The following is a 25,972-nucleotide window of genomic DNA, read 5'->3' on the forward strand; positions in this document are numbered from 1 at the left end:
TGTAACGCGCGTAGGTGCAAATTGCATATACGAATATAACGCTAAAATGCATGCCAATGTCTAATATTCCTTGCATCGTTGATCTTTTTTCCGGCGCTTAGTTATTATTAAGTACAGTTTCCGTTAAAGAATCTTGTTTCTTCAAATTATTTATAAAATTTGATGATTTGAATTTGAATTTTGTCGAATTTTAATTTTAAATTAATTCCTTAATTATAATTAAATTAATCAATTTTTGGTATTATTTTATAATTATTTTTAAAAAATGATGTTATTCATTTTTCAATAATTAAATTCGATAATTAAATTCAAATTATTATTACTCACTATTTATTACTTACTATAGAGATAATTGAATTTAGTTACGAGTAATGTTTTTACGAAATTGTGTTTTAAATGTCAAAAGATTTACGAAATAATGAATTCAAGATGATTTCAAAATACGATACAATAATATTACGAGAGCAGCGACCTCATTCGTAATTACGCAATACTACTACGAGAGTTGCATTTTCCGCAAAACCGGAAGTTCGATACACAGTGTCGCCTCGACTGGTTTCGCTTCGATTCGATTCATCGAATGGGAATGATGTCTGTTCTCGTGGAATAATTCATGCACTTGAGATTAACTGCAACAGTGTTCGCATGAGAAATCGCAGCGCCGATCTGGCGCCTGGTCATCGAGAATATGTCAGATAGATTTGTTTCGCAGTGCATACAAATTATACGTATGATCGTGACAACTCGAGATCTGTATACAGATCTGTTGTTAATTTGCATCTTTTATTACATATATTCATTTTTTGATTTTCTTTGCTTCTTACATGTTGTTACACCGGTAATTAAATAAATATTTAAAATGATTCTTATTTAAAAGAAAAGATTTATAATTGGTTATATGTTTGAATGTTTTTTTATAATTTATAAATATTTTTTGCACTGATTTATTTTATTTTTTCTATTAAAATTGATAGTTTTTTAAAGTAAAAAAAAAAAAATTCAATTCTTATCAGAAATAATATTTTGAAATATTATAAATTATTGAAAGTTATCAAGTAGATTTAAGGTCATTTATCATGGCTGGTAAAAAAAAAAGAAAAAATAGAAAAAGATGCCGTTTCTGAAAATATATTGAAACCAATTTTCTACACAGTATGCAATATAACAAATTATCTAATAAACCATTTTTCAATTTTTCAACCTGATATCTTCGATTTTTATTAAAATTCTTTTAACTCACCTATCGCTAGTGAGATTATCTTAAAGTCCATACAAAAATACGACTTTTACTACAAAGTGCGAAAAACATGTATCATCGTCAAATTGCACCACAGGAAATAAATCCATAATAAGGAAGAAGATACAAACGCAAGATCTTTGGTAAAAATGCATATCTGCTTTTATTGAAAAAAAAAAAGAAAAAAAAAAAGAAAAAATGAAGAAAAAAGATGTCTCCATGTGTACTGTGGTGTCGTGTCTTAGTAAGATAATCGATCGAGAAGTGTGCTTCTAAGCCGGCGATCACGATCGTGGCGACGCGATGCGATCGTCGGTATTACGACGAAAAATATTTCGCATCGTTATCGATCCTTCTTTGCTCGTATGGCGAGAACGATTTTATTAATCGAACCATGATTCGGGCAGGTATCGCGTCCAGACACTATATGTCAGTGCCACCATGATCGTTTTCGCAATTACGGTCGAGGGCAGATATTTCCACAATATCGACCTCGACGGGAAAATTCGTTCCTACTATATTTATAGATATACATATACATACATACATTTTATATTTATATAACATATTATATCTACGGCTCTCGCTGTGTCTCGAGGAAAATGCCACGCATCACTCATCTCTTTCGCGTACATTTTATCTAATAGTATCAATTTTTCGCTGTTTATCTCTTCCTTGTATCGAAGAGAAAAATCACGAACATAACACGCTCTATTAATATATTAAAAATATGAAGTCGACTAGGTGCCGACACGACGACGACACGACGACAATATTATTACTCCTCTTTTACAACATCGTCAGTATCGTACTGCGGTGGCTGCTCTTGTACATTTATATTATTTATCCCATTGCATTTTTTCATCATTTTTGATGATCGTTCATAACAATTAGGCGCAACTCCGTCGCCGAGATCCGAAAAATCGACGAGCGTTTTCGGTCGGTCGTGTGTTTACGCGTATCGGCCGTGGCAGTATTACAATACATATTCGGTCAGTAATTGGCTCGATGCAAAAGTAGCAGAATTCTCTTAATGATTAAATTCATATGCATAACGAAAGAGCACATTTTTTTCTAACTCGTGCATAATTAAAATGCACGCAGACTACATATCTATTTTGCAATATTCTTCATGATAAAAATCACAATTTCAAAATCAACTCTAGAATAGTGTTGCGCGCGCATATTATGCGCACGCAGTGCGGTCTGCAAGCTAGAATTAACCTTGCGTGCTACGGATTTGCCTACGGAGTAATGTGAACATCAAAGGAGAATGATGTTGGAAGTGGTACGCTTTCGCATAAAATAATCACCAGACAATTTGACAATACAGTATAATATATTATTGTCTGATCTATGATAAATAGATTGATTTTTTCGTAAAGAAATAATTTTTTGATCAACATGTGCTCGTATTTAGAAATTATTAATTCTATTAATTCTGCGTCAAGCCAATACACATATACGCGCTTGCGCGAATATAGTAGCAGCAGTAGTGATAATAATAGTGGTGATGGTAATAGTAATGGTAGGGAGCGTCTAATGTTAGTCAAAAGAAAAATCAATTCGCGGCAATCACAGCAGCAGCTGCTGAAGATGACGATGATGAGGATGACTTCTTCTTTAGCACGATGTCCTTGATGTTGAGATTGACCTTTTCCTTGCGTGGCGGCGGTACCGACTGCAGACAAAACCTCTTGAATGCCTCTAATTCGCGCTCCGCATCGTCCATCTCCCCGTCCTCGAGGTCTATATCTTTAGGCGTGAATACGCTCTCTGTAAAAGACACGCTCTGAATACTAGAAATTGATAGGTTTAACGGTGGGGTGGGAAAAAAATCTGCGTTTGATTTAACTGCTTCTTTGTATTATTTTTATCTTTTTTCTCACGTTTTTTTGATTTCATTCTTATCTTTTTTAACTTAAAATATAAAATATATATTATGTAAAGAGAAATAAGAGTGATTTATAGAATAAAAAAAAAAAAAAAAAACGAAAAAAAAAAATTAATTTCAATGGAAATGTAAGAGGACATAAAAAAGGAATCAGGAAACAAATTTTGATTAAATTCGTGAGGAAAAAATAAGAATGGGTACTTTAAGTCAATATTTAAAAACGAAGTGTTTTCATTGGCGATGATAAAAGAAAATTCACGCTTCACGTGATCTATAAGCATGCAACGGTTTTTTTCCATTCTTTAATAACACAGCAGTTTTCAAAACACAACAGGAAATAAGAGATCATAACGTTGGAAAAAATAGATTTGTTTTATTGAAACACGTGATTCAAACTTGATTAAAAAATTATTCATATACTCTAGTTGTTGTCGATCACCTAGAATCGGTTAAACATCACAATCTGAGATTTCAGGTAGATAGTAGATAAACTCGCTGTCATGGTCAATGAACTTGGCAAAGCGTGACTCTCTCAAGTGATCTACATATCTTTTCTTTATCTTTCTTTTTATATTTTTCTCTCTTTTTTAAGCACATAATAAATCAAAAATTTCCATTTATGTTTAATCTATCATATAGTTTTTTTTTAAAAAAATATGCTCAAATATTCAAATATTCCGCGTACTTGCGACCATACTCAATTTTCGAGAATAACTAAAAAGGAAACGGAAAAAGAGAGGGGAATATAGTATAAAAGATATATATAATCGAGATATTCCTGAAATATAGAGAGAAAAAAGACTATAACTATCCTAAAATCGAATAATAATTTATCTTTTGATAAATGCAATTACTATGGATAATAATTCGATGGAACAATCACCTGATTGGTCGAATTGAAATATGAAGTCGATGCGCGCGAACAAGCGGAAGGAAAATAAAGAAAAGATAGTGCTCACTATCCCAGAGTTCTCTCTTCCGGTCAATCCCCCTAGAAATTCGTGGTGGCCAATTCGAGGAGATCCCGAAGTGTACACATCCCCGGTACATTTGATTAAATTTTCTCTCTTTCGACCTATAGCCTGCGATTGAGACTTGGTCCTAACGCGGTACACTGCCCTCTCCTGACAGAAAACGAAACGAAAGAAAAACCGTCGTCAGTGTGACTTACATGGACTCAACCTACACGTTTACACGTCCATAGTTTTTTTAAATATTTTTTGTACATCGATTGTGTACATGATACTATCTCTAATTATTATCTCTTTTTTAAACAAAAGGAAGAAAAAAAAAGAAAAAAGAAACAAGAGAAGAAAAAAGAAAATGAAAGAAGAGAAAGTTTTTTTTCAAACCGGGAGCAAAGAATGCAACCCGGGGGTGTGTTAAGGAAAACAAAAAAAATGAAAGAAGCAAATTTACATGTTAAACTTTGATTATTGTTGTTTCTCACCAACGAGGTTCCAGTCATCGCCATATTGTCTTGTGCCGGCTCCGCGTTTTTTCTTTTTCTTACTCTTCCCAGTAGACGATGCTGCTATCGTGGCGTTTATTGCCTCTCGAACTGCTGTTTTTGCACTTTGTACGTCTTCCATACTAGGTTCCGTTCTCACTTTCGTTAATGTTACACTAGTTCCTTTTAAATTAATTCCATTTTCTGGTATTGGTTGACCATTTGTTACTTTACTGATTTGTATGTTAGCTAGACCACTTAGAGTTGTGCAATCTGGAGTCAATCTGCTTCTTAATTCTGCCAAACTTGACGGAATAATACCATTAGTATGTTTCAAATTTGAATTCTCCGTCGCCATTTTAGACGGGAGATCGCCTTTCACAATATAATCTGGTTTTGGAGGTGATGTAAGACCTGCATTAATTGCTTGTTGTAATGCAGGGCTCCTAATAGTAACCATACCATTTTCCGATACTTTTATAATGGCTGCCTGTTGAGTTGGTGGCACTTTCATTGGACCAAATGCAGGATTTCTTATAGTCACCATATTAGTATTTGGGTTATGAAGTATTCTAGCAGGTTCATCTGCATGATCATTCATGAAAAGATCATTATTTTGTACTATTGTTTGATTTGATATATTGCTGGAATTTACAGTATTTTTATTCTTCTTTTTTTTCTTTTTATTAGTACTGTTCTGATTTTGTTGTGTTTCTTTAGACATGTCTGTAATAATGAAATAATAAATTTATATTATTTATTATTATAAATATTATTGTTATAAATATATATATTGTTATTGTTATAAATATATATATATATATATATATATATATATATATATATTAAAATATAGAATATTTTACTCACCTTTTTCTATGGATTTAGGTAAAAGATCTTGTTTCAATTTTCCTGTATCTACTACAATCACATTGCCACCTGCCTGAGAACTTGCATAACTCGATTGAACACCGCTCATTGGTGCAGCGATTATTGTGGTTTGTTTCGGTGGATTTACTGGTTTAGGCAGAGGTGCAGATCTGATTGGTAAAGGTTTTGCAGGAGCATCTACTTTCGTTATCGTAATACCAGGTGGTAATTTTAAATTTTCTATATTAATTTTAGAATTTACACCAATATCCTTGAATTGACTGCTCAATGGTGAATTAATTCTTTCAGTGGATACTGACTGTACTTCCGATCGTTGTTTGATACTTATCTGATTTGTCATTTTAGTTTGAATTTTTTGAGTATCATTCTTTGTCTGCTTAATAGTGATATTAGATGTATTTTTATTATTTTTATTGGAAGTTAATTGTCCATTTTTATCTTGCGACTGAATTTTCGATTTCTTATTATTTTCATTATTGATATTCAAGTTTTGCGATGACTTTTGTGAAGTTGGTGTTTGAGGTGGAGTATTCATCTTATTCTGCTTTTTTCCAGATATATTTTGCGATTGATTTTTGTTCTTATTTACAACGTTTTGTTGTAACACATTTTCTTTATTTTCTGTATTTCTTTTGTCTTTTTTAGATTTCGTGATATTCTGTTGAACTTTCTTATCATCTAATTGTTTTCCTTTGCCTTTATCATTATTTGATTGTTGTTTCATATTATTCTTACCGTCACAAATTTTATTCTGCATTTGTTGTTTCGAATTATTCATTTGCTTATTGCCCTGTTGTAATGAATTATTACTATTGCTATTAGTATAATTGTTATTATTGTTATTTGTTTTAGTTTTCTTTTTCTTTCCACTGATGTTTTGATTTTGTTCGTTCTCCAATTTCAAATTGGCGACTTCTTTTGTCTGACCATTCACCAATGTAAACAAAACTTTATCTTCAGCTGGTGTTTGACCTTTTAATGTGATCGTAACTGTTGGTTCTGCACTATTAGATTCCATAACTCTTTTAATTGTCACAATCTGAGGTTGAGTTTCTGTCTGAACAGGTTTCTTTGTTTCTTCTTTTGCTTTTACCTCTTCCATTTTCTTCATTCTTTTTTTCAACTTTTTTCTCTCTTTCTTTGTCAATTTTTTATCATTTAAATCAATAGTTAATGATTTCTCCATAGTATTATTTTTCATATTTGTGCTATTGATACTGTTTATCTGTATTTTATTTTTATTGCTAATTTCAGTTTTGTCACTTTTAATGGCTATTTTATTATTTATCTGACCTGAGACCATTGTTTTATCAGTTTTATTAATACTTTTGTTTTTTATATTGATATTCACAGGTGCAGTCTTTGTTTTGATATTTATACTACTTGTACTAATACTACTACTGCTGCTGCTACAACTACTGCTACTAGTATTACTACTATTGCTACAGATTTCTTGTTTGTCTTTCTTTTTATTACTTAATTGTTTTATAATCGGCAATGCTACTGGAGGTGACGTAGGTAAAATAGATACTTCAGGTAGATTACACTGAGGTAATAATCTTTGAGGAACAGGTTTTTGTGGATCTACAACAGTGATTGTTACTTCTGGTGTCTTTTTCTGTAATTCTAATAGTTTTTGTCTTTCTGCCTCTTGCCTATCTCTTTTAAGCTTTTCTTCTAACTATAACAAATAAAATTTTAAATTAATTTTTTGTATAGTTAATGAAGATAAAATATTGATTTCAACTTATATTAACCTTCCGTTGCTTCTGCCTAGCTTTTTTCTCAGCCTTTTTATTGTTATCCTTTTTTCCATTTTGATTACCTTCAATGAATTCTAAAAGTTCCTCCAGATCTCTTTGATCTCGTTGATCTGTTTGAATTACAGAAACAGTCGAAACTGGAGTATTTAATCTAGGCATGATATTTGTTACTGTTTTTGTTTCTGTGCTTGTATCAGATACCACTGATTCTGAAGGACTTTTCGAAGGACTACACGTAACTTTACATTTTCTAGCCTTTTTCTTTGTTAATAATTGTCGTAAACGTTCTCTCATTTCATTATAATTTCTACTAACGGGCGCTACTGAAGGCTAAATAAATATATTTATATAATATATATATAATAACATATTAGTACATGTACGAAATAAAAATGATAAAATCTGCTTACAACACCATGGCCAAATACTTCGCAATAACAACAATCGCAATGTCTACTAGAATCTCTTTGTGCTGAACTACTGGTAGAACAAGAATCCTCCTGACTACTTCCGGAATCCGAACAATCTCCATCTCCGGAACTCACTAAAAAATGTATATAATATATATATATATATACACACACTATTTTTATTTAACAAAAAAGAAAAAAAAAAGAAAAGAAAAAAATAATTATGAAATGAAAAAAAAAAATAGTTCAATGAATACTGACAATCGTTACACGAGACTCTTTTAATATGCTCAACATTAGCCTGTTTATGACAGACATGCGACGAATGATTGGTATGTGTATGAGATCTATGAGTGGGACCCATATTTTTTACCAAATCTGGAAGAGGTCCATGTGTATGAGAATGAGTGGTACCTATTTAAATTCAAAGAAGATATATTTTTTGTTATATCTTTCTCTTGAATTTTGATAAAAATATTTTTTAAAAAATTATTTACAAAATTATTTAATAATTGTTTATTTATATTTACCTTGATGTGTTGTGTGATTATGAGCGGTATTTGGTGTCTGAGTTGTCGAATGTCGCGTTTGCGTTTGAGCAGACTGTGTAGTACCAGATTTTATTGCAGGTTTAGGTGGCTCCTGATTAGTTTTGATAGTAGACGGCGATACTGGTTTTGAATGACCATTTGATACAACCGTTTCAGGTACGCCTAATAATATTTTCAAATATCATCATATTGTATTAAAACAAAAATTTTGTTATTGACAATAAGAAATAAAATTTTTTTTTTATAATTACATTTTGTTAGACAGGGACAAGTATCCCATATTTTCCGCTTGGAGTTTAATAAACACAAACAAGGTGGATTTTCTAGCACCATTTTTCTTTCTGTTATTTCTCTTACATGCTGATATACACATGAACAAGGTTGTGTATCAGATGTCCATAAATCAATATCTTCATTTACATTTATTTCATTTCCATCATTTTTTATTTCTGTTATTTCTAAATCTTCTAATTTTTTCTTTACTTGTGTTGCCGAAAAATTAGCTGTATCTTCTATAATAAAATTAAACAAAAAATTAAACATATAATATAAATAAAATAAAATACATATAAATTTTACTAGTATGTTACAGCAATCTTTACCTAAAAAACCATTTGTGAGTTGTGGAAAGGGATTTTCTAATGGTAATATGATATTTTCAGTATCACTTTTATTAATCTGTAAATTAATTATTAATGTTATATAATAAATTTTAATAAACTTAGTATTATATTAATAAAATTAATTGAAATAAAAAAATTCTTACAGTAGAAGATATTGTAGGTCCTATACACATATGACACTCGCAACTTTTTCCTTCTTCTACGTTATTTTCCAAACAAGTTCCTTCGATTTGGGCCCTTTTTGAAAAACATTTATATATTAATACAAAAGAAAGAAAAAATGATTATAACGATTATAATTCATGTACATAATAACAGTACTTGACTGATCTCATTGCAGACTGTACTAAATGGCAAGTTGCACAAGCATAATCAAAAAAATCTTCCTGTCCATTAGTGTAAATATCTGTAACAGGTTGTGCACCTGCTACATCGGATAATTTTTGTCGTAGGGATTTTACAACTTTACTCCAATCATCTAATAAAATTTGTAGTATCTCAATACTTGGAGGCATATCAGGTGAATCCAAACTTAAATCTGGAGTAGGACTTAGAGACCTATTATCCATTTCTGATACATCAACTTTTGCTTGTGATGTAAGCGTCAAAAGTTGTCCATCTGTTTCTTGAAATTCACTGTAATAAGAATAAATATGAAATCAGTGATTCATGAAAATATATGAACTATATTTTATTTTTATATGGACATACTTTCCAATGTCAGGCGTTTTATTTAACATACGCGGTTCCAGAAGTTTGCTAGTTGCTGTGAATATTTCCCTTACTTGTCTAAGATGGGTCATTCGACATGCTTGTTCTGCACTGAAATACGCACCGCTTATGAAACTTTGTTCATAGATTTTCTTTCCTGGGATTGTGATCAGTTGATATAGTTGTATTATTGTTAAAATATAATCACATTGTCACTTACTTGTACTTGTCCATCCATGATTCAGTTTCTGCCCAAAGATCTCTAATTACTGTCATTTCTTTGTCAAACCATAAATATCGATGAACAAGACGTTGATATTCCGAGCCTTTTAAAGGCAAAAGTTTTCTTAACTGTAAAACCTAAGATATGTACTTTGTTGTCTATATTAGATATTGTAATTTAATTAAAATATTAAAATAATATAAGTTTATTTACCTGACCAATAAAAGGTGGTAAATTATCTTGTATAAAGGGATCATCATATATATAAATCTGATATAATTTTTTAATAAAAGCAGTCCATGGTAAAGGAAATTTATAATAGAATTTACCCAAATGATCTTTTAAAAGTTTTACAAACTTAGAAATCTTTACAGCTGTTGTTATCAATGCATCATAATCATCTAAAAGACCTAGAAAGAAGATGTGTAAACTAATAATAATAATAAAAATAAATTATTTAATTTAAAATATAATATATTTATATTAACCTGTAAGAAAAACTTCTGCTAAATTATTTACATTAAGGTCATGTAAAAGAGCTAATAAATGAACTTTTACTTCTATAACAAATTCTTGCGCCAAGCTTACTAATCTCATAAATAATTGATGAGGATTCCTTTTACACAATCTGAAAATAAATATTGAAGTTAGATTCATAAATGTCAATTCATTAATTAATTATTAGAAAAATCTCTCTTAAACTTACTGCAAAACAATCTTGTGCGTATCATCAGCTGAAAATGGAGTTTGATGAAATTGTAAACCTCCCGGAATACGAGAAGCTTCTAAGGCAATATTAAAGGAACCTCGAATATGTTGACGCAATTCTGTCCATAGATTTTGAAACTTTATAGCCTTTTGCAATTCTTCTCCAAGCAATTCTCTATATTGAGAATAATGATTAAATTTATCCACTAGTTAGATTATTTCTTTTTATTTATAACAATTACCTTTTTGCTTTGCATACATTACACGAACACATTTCCTTACCCCTGAAGGGGTTTTCAAGGCTCACAGTAGTATTCGAATTTTCAATAATCGTCTTCGGCCTCATTTGCATCGTGTTCAGTTCCATGTTGTCGGGACCTCTCGCGCCCTTGACAAATTCATCGACCACGCTTTCGTCAAGTGCCACGCTCTGCAAGTAGAACGTGTTCGTGGTTGACGATCGTTGGTGCGATGTGAACATGAAACGGTGTTCACTAGAGGAAAACATACCGCGACAGGAACCGAGTCCGCGACGACAGGAGATCTGACAGCATCTTCCATGTAATTAACAGCCCAGTCACTTTCCTGTCGCGTGAAATCGTCCTCAGAGCTAATGCATCCATCATGAAGAATATCGTCAGTGTGTTTCTTAACAAGAACGTCATCCATCGCTACTACGTTGCTTTCTCTCGTCCTGTTGCATTGACCATCCTCGCCGTCGCTACCGCTCATTTTATTACCGTGTAATATAATTGTCACACTGAACTAATCGCTTATTAATATTTCAGTCGAGTTATACGACAATTGATACGTTTTTTCACGGGTTTTATTTCAAACCGCGTAAACACCTAAACTGCATTCAATCAACATTCGCTCAATATGGCGTCTCGCGTGCTCATCCCGTGGTTCAACATTGTATCGTAAGGTGACGTGCTTTGGCGATTGCGTGTTTGCAAGCTTGTGCATCGACTATCATCCATGATCTTTTCTTAAAAATATCAATGAAAATAAATATTTTGTTGAAATTTAAAAAAAATGGTTTCAAATACATTACAAGGAATCTAAATACAAAAATAAATCTATATTATTTTATATTTATTTATCTATATAATCTAATTTATATGTTTAAATATTCATTTTGATGTGTAAATAAATTTATTTCTTTGAGACGCGTTATCGTACATGATTTAATATATATACTTGTTTATATGATGGAATGAAATACATACAGAACTTATCTTAGTAATTAAATTTAATATACGATATAAGATTAAAGAAAAAAAAAAAAAAAGAAATATCAAAAATAACTTATCATTTGAGAAAAGAAGGAAAATACATATACTGCCCTCTTACAACTAATTGATAATTGACAATATATTGTAGAATATTGTAGATAAAAATGCGAAGTAAATACGAGTTATTTCTTGCTACGTGGAAATAGCCGAGTTCAAGATACGTGAAAACAAATTGTCACAAAAATGACAACAACAAATTACTTGGATTTGGACATTAATAAATTATTTGAGGAGTATACAATAAAGGAGATCGAGGCAATTCAAAAGAAAATCCAACATGAAAGTGATAGAAAGAAAATCGAACTTAGAACTTTAGTTGGGTAAAGTTCTATTTTAATGACTTAAAGTAATTGGTTGTTACTCTCTTTTATTTTCTGTATAAATTAATATTTATATATCTCTTAAATATTAATAAATTGTTATTAAGTAATAAAGTTTCATATATATGATTGCTACCAAAGGTTAATAATTTAATCTTCAAATATACTTATTAATTATTTACATATTTTTAGGGAAAGATATCGTGATCTAATATTGGCTGCAGACACAATTAGAAAAATGAAAATAACTTCTGAACAAGTAATTTCAAGAATCATTGATATTGAAAACAAATTTGGGGAATTACAAAAAAAATATCTTATTGGATTTAAAATTGATTCAACTCAAAATGAAGATGAAAAGTATTTTTAATAATTTCATTAAATGAAGTACATAATTTTCTAATTTTTTGTACTATTATATAACATTTTTTTATAGAAATGTAGAAGCAAGTCAAGATTCAATTATTATTCAAATAAAAATCTTGATAGATGTACCTCAATATATTTGGTCTAGTATTGAAAACAAGGATTTATTATTTGCTACACAATTATATTTAATAGCTCAACATATAAATTACAGTTTATTATTCGAAGTGGGAAGTACAGATTTATCAATTAAATATCCAATTGTGTCTAAACAATGGGATGTTATTAGCCAATTTAAAAATATTATATTAAATAAATGTAACAATGTATTACAATCATTAGATGTGCAACCAGGGGTTGGTATTTATTTTATATTATATTATAAAATTTTGTATATTATTTATAATTTTATAATGATGTTATTAAAATTTATATTTTATTTAAATTTTAGAGCATAGCAAATTGTTTAGCAGCATTTGTATTATTAAATGGAACTTCATTCTCAGAATTATTGGATAAATTAATATCAATGCGTAATCAGGCTATTAAATCTATTGTTACAGATGAAAATGATAATAGTGTTAAAACAAAAATAAAATTATGTATTAAAATATTAATTCAAACAATCAATTTAATCTATTCTTGTTTTATAAGTAATTATAACATATATAATGTATTTTATTCTTATTATCATTTTAAATATATATATATATATACATATAATTAAATATTGATTAAAAAATTACAGATTCAGAGGGTAAATCAGGAGGTCTTGTTTTACAATATTTAATAAAAATTCAAGATCAAGAAGCATATTCTTTACTTTCTCAGTTAGATTTGAATCAAGAATTATTACAAGAATTTCTTCCTATTGTGACCAAACAGCATAAACCATTTACTGTACATAATTCTGAAAATTTTTGTATATTAGATCTGCAAAAGAGGATTAAATCTTGGCTTGATTGGGTAGCTGAATTTTGCAATTATGAAATTACAAAACTTTTAGATTTAATAATATCTATAAGAGGTTTATATTATGTTCGCGAAGAAGCTGTTAATATCAATCTGCCAGAAAATTGGAATAAAATATGGGAAGAACTTTCTCTTCCAAGAATAACTTTCTGGGTGGAATTTTTCCAACCTTTAATATCTCAAAGAGTAAAACGTACATAAATATGATATATATATTTTTTGTTATTAAATTGAAAATAATAATATTGTTAATATTTTTAATTATATCAGGTATTATAAATGATAAATGGATGGAAACTATCACTACGTTAAAATCTGATGTAATTGAACTCTTAGGCAAAATATGTTACGATAAATTTGAATATCCAGAACATGATTTGCGATGGTTTATCTGGAAAGATTCGCCAAATGATATTCCTCAGAAACTTACTAAAAATGGTGGCCTAGATAGTAAAAGATCTTTATTGATGAAAACCAAAGGATATTCGCCAAATATTCTTAAATTATGTGAAAATTTTGATACAAGTTTGCACGTTTTACTCGCAGATCTTGAGCAATATTTGTATGAGACAGAACATGTAATGTCTATTAAAGACAATCTACTATCCACAAATATATCGTTAATTTCAGATTCGTTTTTTGATCGTGCGGAGATCCAAGAATATTTACAAACAATTAGTACCAATATGATCGAAGATTTTATCAATTTTGCAAAAACTACATGTGTAAATGATAAACCTGACTATGGTCAACGTGATGTAAATGCTATTGTAATGGCAAGATTTCTTTTAGCATTGATAACATTGAGTTCAAATCTGAATAAATGTTTCACACTTTCAAAAGTGTCTGGGTTAACTATAACAAATATGAAATGGCAAACAATTTGTGATAAATTAAAAGAAGAAAGTACTTTTATTTGGTCAGTTTGGGCTAAAACATATAAAGTTAAAATAAGTGAACATAGAGAAAAGTTCATATCGAAAGAATCATTACATGGTTATCCAATACATTTGGTTATATCAGAATGGGAAAAAATAACCATTGAAGAAGATTCAGGAGAGGGTAAGAGAATAAAATCGGAAATTTTAGTACCATATCAGCCATCCATTCACTTGCAGAAATTTTTGACTGCTATTAATAAAGATTTAAATAAAATAATACCACACACACTTCCAAAGTAAGTTTCAAATTATTATTTAATTCATATAATATCATATCAATAATATCAATAATATCATAAATTAAATTTTAATTTTTTATTATAGAAAAGTATTACATGAAATTATAGAAGATATTGTAACGGAATTATTAAATCATGTAATTGTATTCAATGATGCAAATCTTTCTCAAAAACAAGCCTTTCAAGTATTATTTGATATAAAATATTCTAGTCTGCTTATGATACCTCGTGAAAATAAAATTTTAATTGATCTGTCAAACAAATCATGTGAAAATATATTATCTAAAATCGATCCGTTCGATTATGATGTTTTTAATCCTTTCATTCATACTAATGTGAAGAAAAGTGTTCAAAGATCTTTGGTATCTATTTGTTTAATTAATCAACGTTTAATCAACATTCACATTTTAATTATTTCAATTTTCATTTTCAGCTCATATTAGGAAATCTTATACCTCATTTGGAACAGTTACATTCAATTTTAGGTGCACGAAGCGAATATAATAATATTGAAGGTGTAAAATCAGATTTGCCAACAGTACTAGCTTTATACACAGGAGCACCTTGGTTCCCACCTTTAACTGTAACAGCTCCAGCGAAAAATTTACCTCTTGTTACTGCAACTCTTCCAGAAAAAACACAGGTAAATCACATTTTTTAATTTCAAAAATTTTTAAATGTATCTGAATTATATAAAATTTCATTTAAATATTATTTTATGAAATTATTTTTGTTGCTTATTTATACATGAATATTTGTTTCATGTAAATACATATAGATTGCTTTCATGATAGATATTTCATGTATCTTTAGATTGCCAGAATATACACATACGATAGTTCGCGCATTTGATTGTGGTAAGAAAACGATCTTACATCTTTACGTCTTGTTAAAGTTCTTATGCTTAAATTAACAAATTAACGAAGCATATGTTTCAGATGTGTTAAATTATACTTTTTTGTTGAAATTAATACTTAAAAGAAGATTTAAATTTTATGTAATGTAAAATTTTTATTTAATTTTTTATGTTAATTTAGCGCAAAAAAACTACTAGCAAGGAAACTACAAAAAGTGATTCAGCAGGAGCTACAATCAAATCTGGAGCAGCGGCATTTTTTGGGGCAATGGGTTCAGATTGGTTTGGTAGTAGTTAATTTATTTATTTAATTTTTAACTTGATATAAAAATTGTAAATATTTATTATATGTATATATACGCTAAGTATATTCATGTAAATATCATAATATTGAATTGCCTTTTTGACAGCAATGTCAGTATTAAATAAAATATTTTATACAGCCTTTAAATCCTTATAATTTTTTTCGAATATTAATTACATTATTTTTTTATAATTTAAAAAAAATTTTTTTAACATTAATTTTTTAACATTTGCTTAAAAAATTTTGTAAATTATTGAGAAATTAAATAATTACTTACTATTTATTTATAATTTACTTACTATTATACAAATAATGCGTCATAATTTTATCAATCCTGCGTATTTTTAATTTTCAAATATTTTCTCAGGTACAGATAGGTTACACCGTATGCTAGCGCCACAACTGGATAATTCTTATATTTAAATTTCAAATGTCATTGATCGAAATTCATAATTTTCATTTAATAAAAACAGTGTAAAATAACAAACAGTATTCAATTAGTGAAAGTATTCAAGTAGTGAAACGTGTAATTAATATATATAAAATATCAGTACACACTTAATATTAATAGTAAATATGAATGTAATTTGTTTCCTACATTTTCAAAAAAAGCAATAGCGTACGATAAAAATGAATTAAACTCATTTGTTTTAACGAAAGAAAACACTTTTCAATTTTTCCGATCGTATACAAACTCAAGTATCCGATTTGTACAATATGTGGATTTAGTTTAAATTTGATCATCGATCGCGACGCGTCGTTTAAAATTTGCCGAGCGTTTGTAGCGCCACCTGTGGAAGAGATAAAGATAGAGGAAGAGGACGCATTGATAACTAGATAAAGATGGAATGACTGAAAGTATCGCGGGCAGTTACGCAATTACTTTTGAGGGGCAAGAGGGAGAGACAAGTGGCAAAATACGCCAGCGCAGTGTAGTACACGTTTTGGTATACGGCAAGATGGCCGGATGGGCCCATCTGTGGTGATATCGGTCGTAAGGCGTTCTCAATCACACTTGAAAAAAAAGCAACAATACGAAACCCTCCAACTTCAAGAATATCGCTGGGACACTTTGTATCATCATCGGCATCAAATGGTGAGTGAAAACATTTTTTAATTTAGTTTTGCCGCTCATAAGAAAAACATACGACTCGGTGCATGCGACGTTTCGCGCGCTGTTTTTGAAATTCTAGCAGACTACCCGGGAATTTACGTGTCTCAAAAGTCGTCTGCTATAGATTATATAGCATCGAAAAATATATATGACGAAGTTTGAAATAAATAATTGAATTTGAATATATAATGCAAACGTTAAATATATCAAATAATGTCAAATAATTTTATCCTATTTTAAAACTTGGAAATATTTTATAGGATGATTCATTATGGTACAACTATATAATATTAAAATTTTTATGAGAAATTTCAATGTATTGAAATCATCATAATTTTAATCTCGAATAGAATAACTTAAGATTAAAGTTGTTTAAATGTCTCTGAAACAGCGATAAGTTATTGTTGTAATGTTTTGATTATTTTATCTATATTTTTCATCATTTGTATTGTTGATGTAAAACACGATATTTGATGGTTTTTTATTTTTACTAGACGTGAATATGTTAAAAATTTTTTGTCAGATTATAATTCATGTAAATGATAATATGCCATCTATAGAATATGTAAATTGTGATCGAATATAAGAAATTAATATGCACGTATTAGCGACAAGTACATCATTTTAAACTCGAAAATATTATAATTAAATTTAAATTCAGATTATAAACAGAATATGACATACATGTAATGTCTAAAAATGAATATTGAAATTACACAATATATATTTACTTATGAATATTTATTTATAATTATATTATATTATATTATATTATAAATTAATTTATAATTATATTTTTCAAGAAAGATAAAAGAAAATAAAATAATAACATTTATAATAATAGAAAATTGAACTAACTAAATTAAGTCTTATGTCTATGATATAATGAAAATTAATCCATGAGATTTTTTGTTGATTAATTATTCGAATACTCGAAAAACTAAATCGATAGGAAACGTTTAGGTTGATGGCCGACTTTTCTTTTTATATAATGGCAAAAATCACCATCAAAACAAACGACAAGAGGTTGGATAAAGGCCAACTCTACGGTAGGTTGCATCGCGAGAACAAAAAATCTTTGCACTTGTGATATTGAGCGGAAACAGTTGCGATGCGGCACCACGCGGTCATTTCCCTAGTGAAATGTTACATTTCACCTTTGCTATCTGAGAAAGAGGAAGTGCGTCAATTGAATCATATAGTACGTATATTTTAAATAACACATCGATCTATTTTTTTATTAATTCATCTCATAAACCATATTTATCTTTTATTTATTCTATTCATTCAAATGCAAGTTATTATTATTTCAACGTTTTATTGAATGGTTAAATGATAATTCAATTATTATAATAATATAAATATAAATATATATTTCTTTTATTTATAATATTTTATATTGTATATTATAAAGAAAAAGTAAGTAAAAAATATTTCATTCATAGAAAAATTTATATTTTAAAAATCTTCTAACAATTTTAAAAACATTCTAAAAAGTGAATGGTATAATAGATTTCGAGCAAAGAATTTTAAATATAATTTTAATTTATAGAATTACATTATATTAGTATTGAACAATTAGATTTATAGTAATAATATATTTATGTACATAAATTTATAATTTTCTTTATTTGTTTTAACAAACGTTTTTCTTTTATTGTTGTTGTAACCTTGTTTCGCGGTTCTTCAATTTCTTTATTTGCTCTCAGAAAAATAGATGGCGAAGATATCGGAATAGAGTATTTTTCTTTCCACTTGGCAACATTTACCGCAAACAAGTACTGTTTTAATGTTTTCTCTTTTCATATTAAATTGCACAAGATGATTAAGATTGATTAAAAGAATGTTTTGTGAGAATAATGATGCTATACTGCAGGATATTATATATAATTTAATAAAATATAATTATATATAATTTGTAATTTCATTAATTTTTATTTATTAATATTTAATCATCAATGATGATTATTTTATTTTTTAATTATTGGAAATTATTTAAAAAATTTATATCTTTAAAATTTATATCTTTAATAGATTTTCTATTTTCAATTATTCAAAGTATTATTTCAGAGTAAAAAAAAAAAAAAAATCGTTTTATTGAAATCATCTGTTGCATACTCGTTTTTGTATCTATTTGCAAAAACTAAATCTAAATCAACGAGGTGTCCATTTTCAAAATTTTATCATATTATAATTAATATTCATATTATATTAATATATAATTAATCTAAATTGTTTTTGAATAATTGGATGTTCTCTTTTGAAAGGATCTTTCTATTTTTTCTCGTTTGTTTCATACGAATAATACAGTGATAGTATAAGTAATTCATTTATATATATATATTTTTTAATTGAATTTTATATTTTTTCATATATTATTTTCATATAATTTATTATTTAATTTTAATATATTTTTTTAATTTTATATTATATCTTTTCATATATTTATTATACTTATTTCTAATAGTAGAATATGATTAGAAAAAAAATAATGGATTATTTATTTTAATTATATTAAATTATTTTTTAAAAAATATATTTCCAATATATTACAAATTATTAATATTTTAGAATTTATCGATACTTAATCCTTTTATTAGCTTAAAAAATTTTTTATCCAAAATCGCATTTTAGAAATCAAATTAGGTTAAAAACTCTTTAAATAATAAAAACAACGAATAAAATACTACCACTAAAATACTACCTAATAGCAAGTTTTTATATATTTCAAATTTTATAAAATTAGATTATATATTCTTGAAAATAAAAAAATGTTTTTATATTATATTTTTGAATTATATTATGTATATTTATGAAAAATAAAAATACAAAATTGTTTATCCAATATTATCATTTTAAATTATGATAAAAGATGTAAATTTAATTTTCTTCAAATTTTATATATAGTGTATTATTATGAGAACTGATCGGTTAAATGCATTCGATTTCTATTAGATGAGTCATTTTCTTTGATCACTAGATTGTAGCTTATATGCTTATCGCTGAGAAAAATCATTAAGTCAATTCATTAAGTTAATTCTTTGATACCTGATAGTTTATAATTATATAATATCATTAATAAATTGATAATCTTGCAAAAAGAGAGAAACAAATTTGTAACAACTTTAAGGAAATTAAAAAGAAAATATGTCTCAAATCAATATCGAAGAAGATAATTAAAAAAAATATATTTTTTTTCACATAATAATTAAAAATTATTAAGTTACTGAGTAATTTTTTTATTTTTAATTTTTTTATATTTCTTGATTTGTATTAAAATATAAAAAAAAATTATTATTTAATAATAATAAATAATAAAATATATAAAAACACACAATAAAATACATAATTTATTGATTTATTATTTTATTAATTAAAAATGTAGATTCTAATAAAATATGCATTTTTATTATATAACAATAATGATCTGTGTTTTTATTGTACAAAATAGTTAAAAATCTGTTGTTTTTAATGAAATTTCTTTAAATCGTTTATTATGTGATATAATTTTTTTTTAAATATTATATTATAGGTATTTAAAAATTGTTGAAAATTGTTTTCTTTGTGTTGCATAATTTTCAATTTGTTTTGCAAATTTCAAGATAAATTTGTTTTATTTCTATTTTATTATATATATATATTTATTATTTATTTTCTTTATTATTTATTTTTCTTTGTTGTCTTTATTTTTTCTTTATTGTTGTTACAATTGATTGTAATTATTTATTATCTTTTATATATTATATTATAATATAAAAAATTATAATATATATATATATATATAATTATATTATTTTTTATATATTAATGATATGATATTAGATCAAATGATATTTAAAAAGATAGAAATTAATTCAAATGTGATTTTATTTTCTTTTAATAGGATCATGATTACCTTTTTAATTAATTATTTAATTATAAAAAACATTTAATATTAATTATGCTATATATAATATAAAATTAATAAATTTTTAATTATATATATTTCATCGCTTATATTATTCAATTTTTTTTATTAAACTCTTGTTAAAATAAGAAGTTAAATTTTTTTATAAATAACAATAACAGAAGAAAATAAATATTATACGTATTTCATAAATAAATTATTTTGATTTTAATTATTTTAATTTTTAAATTCAATTATAGAGATCAATGATGAAAATAAGTAAACAATTAAGTGATAATTATATAAATATGTAAGAGATTGACAAATAAATTTTTTAAATCAACTGTATATAAAAAATCTTCAATAATGATATGAACAAAAAATTTAATTTAATATGAATTTTATTTTTGTTATACTTTTATTATACTTATTATATTTATAGATATAGAATTTTGATTTATATTACATTTTATTATTATTGTGAAAAATTTTATTGATGCCAATAGAACTAACAAAATCATTCTTAAAAAATAATCTAAAGCATCTATTTGTTTAATAAAAGAAGAAATCTAATATAATTAAACAATTACCAATAATCAATGCAAAAATATTATTACAAATATATATTACAAATATCAATATAATAAATTTATTTATCTATGCCTATTTTTTATTGCAGATATATCAGATTATATTATTATTATATATTATCTTATATTTTTATCTTATATCGTATTATATTTCATACCATATCTATGTTATCTCAATTTATTTTCATTTTATTGTTGGATATTGACTGAATCTAATCTGTAAAAATATTTTGGCATTTTAAAGCTTATTAATTTTAAATTGAAATTGGAATTTTTGAAGTTACGTTTTTTTTGAAAATATTTTTTTAAAAATTTTTTTTGTAAGAATTATTTGATAGAATGCAATTCAGAAAGTTATATTGCTGATAGTATACTACTAATGATACAAAAAAAAAAAAAAAAATAAAAATTCAGAATCTTATAAGAAGATATCTCAAAATATTACTAGTAATAATCATTAATAAACCATTCTCATATGAATATTTTTACAATAATAAAGTTTAAAAAATTAAAGCTAATAATATTTATTTCAAGAAAGATAAAAAAAGATAATTACTATAATATTATTATACTATAATTTACAAAATATTTAACATTAAAATTACCATTTTCATTTATTTTTTATATCTATTTTAAATTTAATAATATTTATCAAAGTTAATATATATTCTATAATAAGTAAAATATTCGCAAAGAATATTTTAACTTCAGTCAAATCATTTTTATTCAAAAATATAAAATATTACAAAAATTTAATCTTCACCATTACTACTTTTATTTACTATTATTTTATACTATACTATTAATTTATTATCTTACTGTATTATGTTTATCATGACCTTATATCTATTAAATAATTCATTCAAAATTATATCTACCTTCTACTTTCAATTTATATCATATATCGTCTATATTTTGTGATCAGAGAAAGAAAATTGAATTTATTAATCGATCAAGCTTTCACTACTAACTAAAATTTTATCTTTACGATATTTCGTCTCGATAATTCTTGAAGTGATTTTATTTTATCTAATCGGTCGGAAGACTGTCGCCAAGTTGAAACGTAACAGAATTGAATGGAAAAATATCGGAATGAAGAAGAGAGAATCGATGCCTAAGCTTGATAAACGATCAAAGATTGTAATTATCGCTAATTTGGAAGTGATATTGATTCAAGATCGGATAAATTAAGCAAATTGACGAATTGATTATTTGATAACGATGATTTGATAGAAATCAATGTATAAAAAAATAGAAAATTATTTATTTCGCGAAATTTGTATTTTTGCAAAAATACAATTAATTCCCAAATTCCTAAATTTAATTTTCAAAATTAGATAAATTTAGAATGCTTTAAAAATTTTCAAATTATTTTAATAAAATATCAAAAATAATTCTTCAAATTAATTCTCATTACTATCATAATTTTACACATAATCATCTCATTACACATAATTTCACAAAAACATAAATTTTTTTTTCTTATTTTCTCAAAATAATATAATTTTTTTTTTCAAATATCTTCAAAAAAAAAACTGTTTTTTCAATCAATCATCATCTTCAAAAAAAAAAACTGTTCTTTCAATCAATCATCATCGATAATTCCTTTAAAATCATTTGCTATTTCATTGAAAATCAGATATTTGAAATAGGTTAAAAAAAGCTGGTTTAACCGCTCCTCGATTATTTTTCTTCCTGCTTTTATTCAAACCGGTCGGATTAAAGTCGGTTGTAATCGAACGTATCGCGAAAGAATACGAAACACGATCGAGTTTCGTCGTGGAAGACGTCGATAACCCAGATCGGATCGGATTTGTGGTTATTTCGACACGCAGAAAACGCAAGAACTCCCCTTTTTTAAAAATACCAACAATGAAAACGCATATTTTCGTTTCAAATTTAAATAAATTTCTAGCGAAATTGTCTCATATTTTTAATGATATTCGTTTCGTAGTAGAATTAGATTAGATGTAAATTAATAAAAAATTTGAAATAAAGGCGATTAATAATCATCAAATGTTTGATGTCTAAGTTATTCAAGTAGAGTTTGCTTGAAATGCTTTTTCTTTTTTACTTACTTATATATAATAGAAATAGGTTTTAATTAATTATTAAAATTTCTTATGTGATAAATAAAATATGTGATTAAATATAAAAAATATGTGGAATTATTAAATGAATAAATAATTAAAGAACGATATGTTGTTGCTCATATAATAATAATATATGAACAACTATAATAATAATATATGATAAATATATTAATATATAATAAATAATATATAATAAATAATAAAATTATTAATAAAAATAATGCAAATCGAAATGATGTAAATCAAGCTATATTTATATTTCTTTTTATTCGAATTCAGAATAATTTCTGTGCAATTTATTTATTTACTTAGAATATTTTCTAATTTCATGGATCGTATTTCAATTTTCTTTAAAAATAAAATCTTTAAAAATAAGATTTAAATATTCTTTTGGAAATTCGGAAAGAAAAATTTTGAAAAAATTTTTGAAATAAACATTATTAATATTGAATTTTAATTATTATATAATATGTTTCTAATGTTATATAAATATAAATATGTCTACTTTTTAAGATAAATATTTTTTTCTTAAATATGTTTCTTATATATATATTTATAATCAAACATTATAAAAAATTCAATTTGATCGAATTGTTCGAATGGTTCCACTATTCGTTTGCAAATTACAGAAATAAATAATATCAAAATATCAATGGATATCGTGCATCTGTATATAAATTTGCATGTAATCGATTCTATGTTGCCATTGGGATTAATATTTTGCAAATACTTTAAAAGCACCGAGGGCAAAATATTCATTGTAAAATCGTAAAATCGATTCTAAAAATTTATTAGCCGGAATCATTCAATCCTCTTTTAATTTTCCGATTGTTTAACTTAATTCCTTTAAAAAAAAATTTTATAAAAAAAATTCATATAAATAAAGCATGATCAGTAAAACCATTTATTCAAAGGATTATTTTAAAAATTTTCTCATAAAAAAGAGAATTTTCTGTAAAAATTATGAAAAAGAATAAATATTTATTTGAAAAAATAGACGATTCTAAATATTTAATGGCAAAAAAAAAAATTTAGAATAAAATTTTTGGATATTTTTTTTATCTGTTATAAATTCAGAAAATATTGATACATTACATAATTAAGTTTTGATTACATAGCTTGAATTTTTTTAATATTGAAAAGATTAATTAATAATAATAAAGATTATTATTATTCTTGTCAATTTTTTTCTTTTTAGCAAAGTATATAATACATATCCAAGATATAAATATTTTTGTTTCTTGAAAGATTTATGATTAACATTTAGTAAAAACATAATTGAAAAATTATCAAATAGTTTTTCAAGAAATAGTTTTTTTCAAGAAATTAAATTTTTCAAGAAAGTAAATTTTTTAAAAAATATCTTTTTTGTATTTTCAAATTTTTGATTGTGTTTCAAAAAGATTATAATTGATTTTCTAAAAGATCAATTTATTGCAAATGGATACAAAAAATAGATAAAAATATGGATAAAAAAATTGTGTGATTCATAAAAGAAACAATTAAAAATCTTTGGTAAACAACAGTTTGTCGATTCCTTATTGTTATCACTTGGCCTATCTTGCTACCGTGATCTTCATGTATTTGTTATCGAATTGATTTTGATTCATTCTGATCTTTCTTTCAAAATTTCTATACTTTGTAGTAAGTATTCTTTGTTTTCATTTTTCATTGTACCATATCTTCAGTGTCTTTTAATATTTTAATAAAGTTCTTTTAAAAATAAAAATAAAAAAATTATAAATTTATATTTATAATAATTATTATTATATTTATATATATTATTATATTTATATTTATATTATTAATATAAAAAGCTATAAAATTGTAATATCATAAGTTGTAATTATTAATTAAAAATATATTAAATATTAATAGATATAAAATTTGGAAAATGTATTAATATAAAAAAATAAATATTTAAATATATATCTAAATTGAAAAATATTTATTATACATGAATAAATATTTTGCATCAAAAAATTAATAAAACATTATATAATAATAATATCTATCTATTATTAATTAAAAACTATAATTATTAAAAATTAATTATATAAAACATTAATAAATAAAAAAAATAAATAACACTATAAATAAAAATATAGCTATATAATATATTAATTAAAATGATGTCTATATATTATTATGAATATATCTCTCTTTGCATTAAAAAAACTTTAATAAACTTTAATAAACTTTTAATAAACTTTAATTAAAACGCAGTATTGTTATTATTATAAATAATTATTATTATAAATAATTATTATTATAAATAATTGTGATATTCAAATGAAACAAATTGAATCGTAAAAATCTTGTATGCGTACTATGTTAGTCGACGACAATTGATTCGAGATAGTCTGATCACATATTGGGGTAATACTACTGAAAACTTTTCCAGTGATTTTAAATTGAATTAAATGAACCTGATCGCGAACAGAAGCATGCAATTTTGATTGGAATTAAATTTCATAGTTATAATTGAACTCTTTTTAATTTTATCAATGTGTATTTTTTTAAAATTTCAATTGT

At 25.7% G+C, this 25,972-nt stretch overlaps 2 protein-coding genes across 8 annotated transcripts; one reads left to right on the forward strand and one right to left on the reverse strand.

Annotated features, from left to right (window-relative positions):
* Window positions 1-1,112: 1,112 nt before the first annotated feature.
* On the reverse strand, window positions 1,113-11,343 carry LOC122713817. Of its 5 annotated transcripts, none has more exons than XM_043934599.1 (17): window positions 10,972-11,343; window positions 10,704-10,891; window positions 10,460-10,636; window positions 10,242-10,381; window positions 9,967-10,163; window positions 9,751-9,881; window positions 9,531-9,641; window positions 9,141-9,455; window positions 8,963-9,056; window positions 8,799-8,874; window positions 8,448-8,708; window positions 8,176-8,358; window positions 7,646-7,779; window positions 7,230-7,565; window positions 5,452-7,153; window positions 4,582-5,307; window positions 1,113-3,013 (listed from the first exon to the last, which is right to left on the reverse strand). In XM_043934599.1, exons 1-17 carry the CDS (start codon window positions 11,191-11,193, stop codon window positions 2,799-2,801), a joined length of 5,208 nt encoding a protein of 1,735 aa, XP_043790534.1. In that variant the 5' UTR covers window positions 11,194-11,343; the 3' UTR covers window positions 1,113-2,798. The 5 variants fall into 5 exon arrangements, with proteins under 5 accessions (XP_043790534.1, XP_043790533.1, XP_043790535.1 ...); XM_043934598.1 differs by having other exon boundaries at window positions 9,751-9,890; XM_043934602.1 differs by having other exon boundaries at window positions 2,885-3,013; window positions 4,551-5,307; window positions 9,751-9,890.
* A 512-nt stretch (window positions 11,344-11,855) lies between these two features.
* Window positions 11,856-15,901, forward strand: LOC122713771 (conserved oligomeric Golgi complex subunit 1). 3 transcript variants are annotated; one of them, XM_043934521.1, is made up of 10 exons: window positions 11,856-12,076; window positions 12,269-12,436; window positions 12,513-12,798; window positions 12,894-13,095; window positions 13,191-13,607; window positions 13,685-14,591; window positions 14,680-14,956; window positions 15,028-15,237; window positions 15,408-15,451; window positions 15,632-15,901. In XM_043934521.1, the coding sequence occupies exons 1-9, from the start codon at window positions 11,940-11,942 to the stop codon at window positions 15,444-15,446; spliced, it is 2,643 nt and encodes an 880-aa protein (XP_043790456.1). In that variant the 5' UTR covers window positions 11,856-11,939; the 3' UTR covers window positions 15,447-15,451; window positions 15,632-15,901. The 3 variants fall into 3 exon arrangements, with proteins under 3 accessions (XP_043790456.1, XP_043790455.1, XP_043790457.1); XM_043934520.1 differs by lacking the exon at window positions 15,408-15,451; XM_043934522.1 differs by lacking the exon at window positions 15,408-15,451 and having other exon boundaries at window positions 11,940-12,102.
* The last annotated feature ends 10,071 nt before the right edge of the window (window positions 15,902-25,972 follow it).

This window comes from Apis laboriosa, unplaced genomic scaffold (assembly GCF_014066325.1).
Source record: "Apis laboriosa isolate Shangri-la unplaced genomic scaffold, ASM1406632v1 scaffold26_cov146, whole genome shotgun sequence".
In the NCBI taxonomy this organism is placed as follows: domain Eukaryota; kingdom Metazoa; phylum Arthropoda; class Insecta; order Hymenoptera; family Apidae; genus Apis; species Apis laboriosa.

Bases quoted from the DNA above. Each gene is read 5' to 3' on its own strand.
- LOC122713771 (XM_043934520.1), top strand. From the start codon at position 11,940: ATGACAACAACAAATTACTTGGATTTGGACATTAATAAATTATTTGAG. The intron at 12,799-12,893 runs GTTGGTATTTAT...TTTAAATTTTAG, and splicing joins CATTAGATGTGCAACCAGGG to AGCATAGCAAATTGTTTAGC. The intron at 13,096-13,190 runs GTAATTATAACA...AAAAAATTACAG, and splicing joins AATCTATTCTTGTTTTATAA to ATTCAGAGGGTAAATCAGGA.
- LOC122713817 (XM_043934598.1), bottom strand. From the start codon at position 11,193: ATGAGCGGTAGCGACGGCGAGGATGGTCAATGCAACAGGACGAGAGAA. The intron at 9,642-9,750 runs GTAAGTGACAAT...TGCGTATTTCAG, and splicing joins TCATGGATGGACAAGTACAA to TGCAGAACAAGCATGTCGAA. The intron at 9,456-9,530 runs GTATGTCCATAT...TTCTTATTACAG, and splicing joins AAAACGCCTGACATTGGAAA to TGAATTTCAAGAAACAGATG.